Below are 10,000 nucleotides of genomic sequence, written 5' to 3' on the forward strand. Positions count from 1 at the left end.
CGACTAGTATCTAGGACAAGACCCCGCGTTTGTGCCGACCTTGAGGGATTACGGGAAGAAGAGAGATCTAGGGATCGAGGTTGGGATTACAGCGGTTATCTGTCACATGCGCCCCTCAACGAAATTTTTTTCATATTTCAAAAGTAAAATTTAGGTGGACGTCAATAAAATGCTTCCATGACAATGGTCCTGTTCACTTGATGGTTGTTGAATTCGTCATGGAAACATTTGATTGACGTCCACCTAAATTTTACTCTCGTAATATGAAAAAAATGTCGTAGAAGGGCGCGTGTGGCTGACAACCGCTGTAAAAGAAGGAAGGTAAGGCCTCGGAAACAAGCTTTGAAAATGGAACATTTTATAAACAACGGTATGCCTGGATCATACAACCGTCACTCTAACCGGAATTTTCCAATACTGAAATGGCAGGCACCCTCGATTTTTGATACAGCCGCATAAAATCGTTGATTGAGTAGAAAGTTGAGGAAATTGTAGAAAATGTCATAAAAATTTCAACACCCACATGTGCCCATTCATGGCAATTTTTCCAAGCCGGATTTCTGTGTCCGCCATGTGTCAGTTGTGGTTAGTTATTCAGTCCGACATAAGCTCTCTTGTTTAGCGAGAATTGCGAAAACTTGCTTACCCAACTGCGATAACCTTCCCGACTTTTCACTGATTTCATGCGGAGTTCAAAAATATGGAAATATAATTTCCTGAATAATCATAGTTGGTAGAGTTAGTCTCCCTCTACTATCTATGGAATTACTAACAATTCTTACTCTTTGGCCATATGTCTTGTACAAATATTGTTTAAATTACGAAATGAAAAATGTGACTAAATCCTTGACGAACAGAGTGTGACAGTTCCATAATCACCTCGCCTTTGCAGTTTCATTAAGTTCACTTGTAGTAATGATGCGCTTTGGGGAGAAGTTGCCTTTGAGCCGTTTTCTTCCATGACACGAAGTTAAAAGCAAATTAAAAGTAATTTCTTCATAAGTCGCTACTAGTCTTCGCATTCGGCTTTGGTCAGTTTGGTTGAACAAAAAGATCTCAAAGATAAACTCACCTGAACATACACACCTTAATTAATAATCATTAAAACATGTGTCTTCGTAAGTTATATTGCAATCCAATAATTTTTTGCAAATTAAACGCCGGGAGCCATTATTCTGAAGCTTTCTGTGGAAAAGATAAATCAAATTTTACTTGAACATTGCTAAAACAACCCCACAGTTCTCCTTTTTTCGTTTCTCAAAATTATAACCTCTTTCCGGAGCTAAAATTAATACTTCCATTTTCCTTACGCAAATAACCAGATAAAACTGTTATGTTATTGTTATTTCAGTCCTAGCCTGTGTCCATCACTAAAATGCAAATATAGTGTTTGATTAATCAGCCGTAACAATGAATACTGCGTCATTAAGAATCTCATAGATTTATCACAGCATTAATTTTAAAATGACCGCCTGTAGGTGGAAACTGGCATGGTACGTGTCCATCTATGATGCTAGTATTTTGTTGAACTCACTTTCTACAATTCTTTTGCACGGGGGCGAAGAACTACTAGTAGACCTTTATGAACGTGGCGGATTTCAGTAAATGGCAATTTACATTTTAATGAAGAAATTTCTGGGCAATGGAGGTTCTTTACATATAAGAAGAAGCACAGAAAGGAAGGAAATGTAATTCGCAAAGGAAGGAATTTGGGGTAAATCACATTGTGCGTTACAAGGAGAAAAGAGACGACAACTTATTTATAGGGTTTGAGAACGCTGTATTGGTGAGAAAAACTTCAGTGACAGTCTGTGGTGAACTTCTCGTGTCTTTCATGATAAAAAGTTGCACCTGTCGGCTAAATTAAAAGGCAACACTGCCTTGAAATGATTAACAGCCTCTTACAACTTTCGTACGCCTTATTATTGAAACCGCAATTGTTATCAGAAGAGCGTTGAATCCAAAAAGTCAACTGCAGACAAAATGACAGTCACAACAATGACTTGGGCATCCAACACTACCACCTCTGCAAACGAAGACAAACGGGCCATGGCTGGCTCAACGCTTCTATTTCTTCGTTCTTACGATGAAGCAAAAAGTGCGTTCGGAGTCATTCTATTTTTATTGTCAGCTTTAATCATACTCGGAATAATTGTCAATGCTTTCATTTGCTACGTAATGCTCCGAAAACAACGCTATCAAAGGAATGGCTCCAATTTCTTCATTTTGCACTTGTCGCTGACGGAGTTAGTTTACCGTTTTCTTGTCTTTCCAGTCATAATATGGCTGACAGTTCCGTCATCGACAATGACAACTGTCCAATGCAAAACGATATCAGTTTTCTCGCACACTTTCTCCTCGGCCATTTTCCCCAGCCTGGTTGCCATAGCAATGGACAGGTATCAAAATATCATACATCCTTTGGAAACCTTAAAATCGAAGAGAAAACCGATTTTTTTCGTGTGGTTGATTTGGTTGTATGCTGCCATTGCATCATGTCCTTTCAGCGCCTGTGTGAAGAGCATTCCAATCGTAGAGATTCCCGAAGCCCGCGGAATGAGCTGTAACGACGAGTGCATTGGAAGGAAGATTTGCGACATTGATCGGGCATTGCCCGGTCAAATGGCGACCACGTTGTATTTTCTTATCGCGTTCGCCATTCCAGTGGCAACCATTGTCATTTTGTACACCAAAGTTGCCATTTTCTTGCGCCAGAGAAGCCGCAATGGAATGATGAACAAAGTGGCGGCACGATCAAAGGCCAAAGCAGTGCGCATGCTCATTATAACTGTTACTGGTTATGTCTTGTCTCTAGGGCCCGCTGTTGTTTTATCCATGTTGAGATCGTATGGCATTTTCAACAACACCCCGTTTGGTGTCATGCTGCTGGTTAGCTGGTCGGCGGAATTTGCATCCTACGCAAGCTCTTTGGGAAATCCTTTGATTTACGCGTATTATAACGCAGATTTCCGAAAAGAGATCATTCGGTTAATCTGCAAAAGGACGAACAAAAAAGAAGTCTCAAATGACGTGTCCATGGTGAATGTATCACAGCATTGACTTATTATACGTTTGCCAAATCGTGATTGATTCACGCTCAAGATAGCAAGTGCAGTGGCCATAGTGGTTTTATGACGACAAGAACTCGAAGCATGTAGAATATATGACAAACTGAAAAGATTAATAAATTTTGGGATATCATGTACTCGAACTGTGGACTTAATAAAACTATTTCATATCAGAATGATTATCGGAGTTAAGAAGAGACTGATTATAAGCAGTCGTGAAGGAGCCAAGCTTGAACAGAACGTGAGCCCAAGACCCATGCCATTTCGCTGTACACTGCACTTTCAGTGAGGAATCAGTTTTGAATCGTCGATCAGATCATTCCGCCTGAGAAACCTAGCTAAACCTGGTCAAGAGAGTCTTTGAAGTTGGAAATTAAATAAAGTACCAAACACTCAAGGTTCCTAACCGCATATAACAGAAATTGCTCGAGAACACCTTGTACGTTTGTCTCAGTGACTCAGGCTGTTAAACGGTGAAAAACTAAATATTTTGAACAGGAGCCGATACAACGTAGATTTGATTGCAGGATGTACTACGTTTCGGCTGGCCAAACCAGCCTTCTTCAGGTGCAATGAGAGTTTACATTGGATTGCTTCCGTCAAACTTTGGATTTTCTTTGGATTGCTTGAACTTTCACTCCTACAAATGAATACATACATACATACTTTATTCGTCCCAAATGGGCTTTTCAGAATAAAGAAAATTAATTAACAATTAACTAGTAAGTAAAATGACATAAACAAACCGATTAATTATTAATGAACAAATTAATGAGATAAAAACAACATAAATAGAGCAATTAAGTCACTAACAAATTTGAGATAAGGTATCTTTTTAAGCAACGTTTGAAGTCCTGTAGTGTTGGTTTCAACTTAAGAGTAGAATCCAGTGAGTTTCAGAGTTTGACTGTCCTAAAGTAAAAGGTTCTTTGCCCTGTGGCTTTTTTATAAAAAGGAATATTTAGCATCTGAGAGTTCCTCGTTGTAAGCCTGGTGATCACTGTAGCTCTTTGAATATAGTTAGAAAATAAAGAGGCTGGTGCGCACCCTCAGTGACTATTATTGCGTGGCGATAATACAACTGCTGTCTCACAGTTAGCCACTTTAGATCTTTAAGGATAGGAGAAATAACTTGAGACGAGAGAAAAAGGATGAATACGAAGGATTGACTAGTTAAAATATGCTGATAGAATCCAAGCATATGCGCAATTATAAAGGATTTTCAACGGATATTTCGCCCCAGTGTCCTGATTTTTTCCTCCGTGTCCCATGACAGTGTCAGGAACGAGTAGGCCTGGGAAATAATCCATTTTGCTGTAGAAATAATTAAGCAGTTAAGAAAGAAGTTGCCATTTGACCGACTGAACACATCTTAAATAGCAGTGTTAGCAATTCTTCCTTCCTTCGTCCTCACTCTACTGTTTTATACACTCTACTTTTCTATTCTTCTCTACACTTCGAAAGGTGGGGTCTATAATTTGGGTCCCTTGTTATTTGTTTTCAACCAATTCCAAGAGTCGTAACAGCTAAGGTTGTAGGCCGTAGGTTTGAAAGAACTCAGGTGTTAAATCTCGTGAGGGCCTGACCCTCATCGCTTGAAGAGGGCCGCAAAAAAAACGTCCTTAACGACAAGAGAGAAGAGTAGGATTGATGAACTTGATATCTTTTCGTATGATGTACGTCACATAATAAGTATTGTTATACCAGCGAGATCACAAAGCTGTCTACTGACAACATTGCATGTTTCTGTGTTACACGTACAGCAACCTTTCAAATTTATTTTTTATTGTGGTCATTTGTCGCCTCGTGTAAGGCTATTTAAAGCAAAATAACAGGATTAGATGGGAAATATTTGTGGCTGTTATTAGCGAATGAATGCCAACATCTTCCTCTGATTTCCATGTCATATCCGCTTGGGGATTAGGGGGTGGGCAATACAAAGACTTTCTTTGTAGGGTGTAGTCAGATTTCAGTCAGTTTTGTCGCCCGGAGAAAATACAGCGTAGAAAAACAAATCCCAAACGAGGCTTCAGTGTTCAAATGATATCACATTACCGAACTTTTTCTTTTGCTCTTACTTTGCTCGATTTCTACCGGTGTTGTTGGTGTTGCACAACTTTAGGATTGTAAAGGCCACACCACAACACTCGGAACTCATTGAATGCCCCCTCGGCTGTTTGCGAACAATGCGGTGGGATCTTTGAAGTCCAAAATTGGGGCCCGAGACTTTTCTTCCCAGAAGAACAGATATACTTAAGCAATTGTCAGAGCAAAGCCAGTACTTTCTCCTCTGTTATTAAGATGGCAAGTTTTGGTCCAGCCGAATTGAATCCTGCTCAATAGTTGTTGATGCTTGACCCGACTCAGCCAGCTGGTCGGCGATGACTTCCGTTTCCTATAAATTGTTGATTACAATGTAAACTAATTCTTACTATGTTAACCGAATAGAGTGTAATGTGTAGTGCTAGATTTTCTACCCCATATGAATGAATTTTACTATGACCGTCCATTACAAGAGTTTTCAAATTCACAGATCAAATACGAGCAGAGGCGTGCATCAGTAGGCAGTGATAAGAACCAATTTTTTGCTTCGATTTGTACTTTTTAAAATACTTTTAGATTGTTAAATAGGGTCCTGGAGCTGTTGCGGGGTCACCATATCTGATAAAATCCAACTACAGTTAAAACGTAAAAGTCACAGACATTTCGATCAACAAAATAGAATTTGCGGTGTTTGGGTTCAAACAACTGCGCTAACTCGGGACAACAACAACCTTTTAATGGTGGTCCAACAACTACATTAAGGAGCTTTAGCAACGACAACGGCGACGGCAACGAGAACGTCACAAATTTGCATATTTAATGAGCAAAAGCACCAGCTTTGCACGCTCTGTACGTGCATCTTATCTCATTTTTGTTCATTTCTTTGCCGTCGTCTGCAAAACAACGACGTGAAATGACCCAATTTGAAGTTTTGGAGAGAACGTCAGCGCTTAAGATAAATTTGCATTTTCTTCTCTAAATTGAGCACCTTTCATACTAGTTTCATTCTTGAGGGTTTGCTGCACCTTTGTCACGTTAAAATGCTTGGAATAGTAGCGAAGCGATTACAATAACGCGAATTGACATTTAACGACGACGTCCTCGTTGCCATTTCCGTCGTCGTTGCTAAAGCTCCCTATTCAGTAGGAAGACCTTAGACAGCAATGACCAGAACCAGGTTGCTAACCAGTGGTTTTCGTTAAGACAATGGTTTTCTGGGGGTGCTCAGTCTCGCCGGCTCAGAAAAACTGGTCGTGGTCATAGTTATTTAAGGTTTTTCTATTCAGTAAGACCGCATGGCGAGTCACAAACGGACGTACCAGCTCCCATGGGACATGGTTCTGCATAGGTTTGATGGTACCGGCAGTTGCCTGTAAATGGTCGCAACAAATCCCAACAATGTAACAACGTGAAGTGTATTATGGGAAGGATACGACCCATAAGACTTTGTGCAAACTTACAAAATTTCATATGTGTTTAATAGTAAAGCCTGAAACATGAGACATTCTGGAACACGACAAATTATTTGGAAAAAAATGATACATCAACCAAATGGAGAACAAAAATTACCAACAATTATTTGAGAAAAATAAACAAAAAAAATGTTGAAACAGACAGGCTTGATTCTAAAGGAGAGGGGCCCTTGGATACCTCACCACTGCTTGCTGACCGCAATGAGTGGAGGCTCTTGTCTCTTTCCCGCCAATTTGCAATCTCCTAGAGACACAGAACGAATCAATTAAGGCAGTATTAATACTTCAAATGATGCTTAGATGTTTGATATATTGCTGGTGACCTTTTGTTTTGTAATTGCTCATTTCATCATTGTTGCAGTCCAAGAGAAAATGAGGGGACAGAGAGGGAGGCTCAAGGCGTTGGCCGGGATATGATATGTCCACGAAAGTTATTTTTAGACGAGCGGAAGTCTTTGTTCTAGGGGAAGTCTGTCTTCCGAGACGTCCGCATGCAGTCTTGCTTCGCTCTCAGGTTCATGGTGAAAAGAGAAAATGATGGCGCACGTGGAAGGCTGATGAATATATATTTTCTTTCAAACATCGGACCGAGGTTGGCCTGCATGCGGACGTCTCGGAAGACTTCCGCTCGTCTAAAAATAACTTTCGTGGACATGACATATCCCAAGGGCTGGACCGGGAGCCTCCTTCTCTGTCCCCTCATTTTCTCTTGTGCAGTCTCATCATTACCATCAACGTTGGCTATGTTAGATAAGAAGAAATGAAGTAAACTGCATCATAATTTCCTACTTATCTTTTAGCGCAAAAGCTAGTTAAGTTAATTGTTTGTTTTGGAAATGAAGGTGGGCAATTTCTTGTTCGTCGTCCTAAATTTAAATGTAGTTGTAGTCGTAGAACATCATCGCCCCTCCTTTATATTATATCAGGTGTACTTTAACCTACTTTACCCTTAGTCTTCGTACGGGATCAACGGTAATGCATACACGTGCACAAAGAAAAGTCGTTTGTGTACCTTGACAGACACTGGTTTCATTCATCGAATAAAGTCTTTGTTGATGTCTACTTCAAAGAAGACAAGGATCTACACTCGCTACCATGAGTTGTGTACCATTGCCCAACAGTGTCACCATACTTTTTTATGAACTTCTTTCCATGGCATTGAGCTGGATTCATTGTTTCTTTCCTTCCCTCGTTTTTCATATGCGAAAACATTTTGTTTCATGTTTTCCATTAGATGGGATGATGACGTGCTCCTATAATTTTTGTCATTCGTCAGTCAGTCCCTGTAAAAATGAACTCCATTATTATTCTTGCCAGTCATCAACTGGATTAATATATGCACCGCATCGCCGAGCACAATAATGCGAGCAATATCTAGGTTGACCCTCAACTGTACTTTCAGAGTTAAGTCTAAGTGCATTTATTTCCACGCTTCTGCTGCATCCTTATATCTAGTTTTGCACCCGCAGCACACTGAAACGACGAGGGGCTTGATATCGCAGGTGGGGGTCTCATATTGTTGGTCGCGGTTTCAAATGTACGATCTAATAGGAGGGGCTTGATATCATAGGTCAGACGTTTATATTGATGATCATATAGTTTATCGTGGTCTGATATAGGGAGCCTGATAAGGGGAGCTTGTAGACAGGGGGCATGACATTGTATGGATGTAGGCGGTTTGGTATAGCGGACCTGATAAGGCAGGTTTGATATAGGGGCTTGCCGGACATTGTATGGTCGCAACGTTTCATGTTAAGGAGGGTGCCTGCTATTGTTATTGAGCATACGTTCTGCGCATTTCGAGACAGTCGGATTTACTATGAGTGGTGCTTATTAAGATAGGGATATAGCCACTAGCTATGAAGTACCTGCCCAAATTAGTAAGTATTTTATAAAATACTGCACTGTGAAGCCAGAGTGTGCTTTTCATTTAAATCGTATGTTTCGAGACACATTTACAGTTCATTTATCAGAATCGTTTCCCTAGCTAGGGAATGGTAAAGAGCCCTTAGTCGGAGTTTCCGTGTAATTCATACAATGGAACAATTAACAACTCTTAAAAATGCAGCATGTCGCAGGAACTGTTTGTGAAATACTTCTCATTTTTGCATAGTAGTGACATTGGATTCAAGGAGGACGCATTGATGATTTCTTGTCCTTGATGTAAATTAACAATTCGCTTTTCAGTTTCTCATTAGTATTTGGATGTAAACCACTTCATTATTATAGGGAGATAACATCTGTTCGTCAACTCAACGCCAACAATAAGAAAAGTCAAGTTAAGTGAATTAATTAATACGTTTAGCTCGAGACAAGCTCTATTTAGAAAAATACATATCAACAAACAAAGTAACGTTTGGTTTTTAGTGGTATTAGTAAAGCATATAATATAATCATGTATAATATAATCATGCAGTAGCTTATTGTAGCTCATAAAATTAAAGAAAAATTAACAATTGCTAGAGATTTGGTGAAGACTGATCAAACACAGGGAGACGCCCCTTGTGAAAGATAACATAAAAATCTGGATGGCGAGTAAATTCCCCTCTTATTCATCCATCGTTTTTGAAAGATTGTATCTTTGTAAAGAAAATCGCCATTTGTTCTTTCAATTGTGTATGGTATTATTGGTATCTCAATGTCATGTCTGTGATGGACACCTGAAACACATGTTGGAATATTGACCTCGACATTGTGTCACTTTGCCGGGTCTTGCGTGTTACTAAGTTGTTGAAATAAAGGGGCAACTCACCGCCGTTGGGGCCCACACATCATCAGGCTGTACACATGATGCTTCGTTTGTCATGGGCTACTACGTGGGTGTTTGATGGGCTTTAGAGTTGGCAAACCACTAACGAACACCGGACACGTAATTTGCATTTTCTCTTTTGCATGGGTTACACAACGACCTATGAAATAATGACTTCAGTTATCACTTTAATTCACCATTAGTTGAAGATATGAATTGGTGATAAATTTTGTTTTCTTGGTGGCATGGACTTTTCCAAAGAGGCACAACACTCGCTTCCCTGGCTCACGTACCTACTTAGAGACACCAAATGAACGTGAATACAAAACTGAGTCATAAGCGTTGTTTGGCAGAAATAATTCTTTTACCTGACATCATTCCGAATTACCACAATAATTATTTGCTGAGGCAGATTTCGTTCCATTTTGCAAAATAGAAAAGTTTCGTAAAACTGTTATTTTGCGAAATTTAAGCTCGGGCTAAGCTTCGAACTTCTCAGTAGAAGAACTAAACAGAACAAATTAAGTTCATGATAAGTCCGACGTTTGACTCAGTTAAGTCTGAAGACCTGTATTTCGGATGGACCAACACGTTGCACAGCACATTGCTGGACAATTTAAGCACTTGTCGCTTTTTAGTCACCGGAAAAGAAGATCACTTGTCTCAAT

General features: G+C 39.8%; 2 protein-coding genes across 2 annotated transcripts in view; both read left to right on the top strand.

The window, feature by feature from the left end:
- LOC138038706 (uncharacterized) overlaps positions 1 to 10,000 on the top strand; it is a 382,223-nt gene that overhangs the window by 52,517 nt on the left and 319,706 nt on the right. The window lies entirely within an intron of this gene.
- Positions 1,426 to 4,107, top strand: LOC138038697 (neuropeptide FF receptor 1-like). The gene has a single exon (XM_068884711.1). The coding sequence runs from the start codon at positions 1,984 to 1,986 to the stop codon at positions 3,058 to 3,060; it is 1,077 nt and encodes a 358-aa protein (XP_068740812.1). The 5' UTR covers positions 1,426 to 1,983; the 3' UTR covers positions 3,061 to 4,107.

The sequence above is a fragment of the Montipora capricornis genome, chromosome 2, assembly GCF_036669925.1.
Source record: "Montipora capricornis isolate CH-2021 chromosome 2, ASM3666992v2, whole genome shotgun sequence".
Taxonomy (NCBI): Eukaryota; Metazoa; Cnidaria; class Anthozoa; order Scleractinia; family Acroporidae; genus Montipora; species Montipora capricornis.

Coding starts and splice junctions, on each gene's coding strand:
- LOC138038697 (XM_068884711.1), top strand. CDS start 1,984: ATGACAGTCACAACAATGACTTGGGCATCCAACACTACCACCTCTGCA.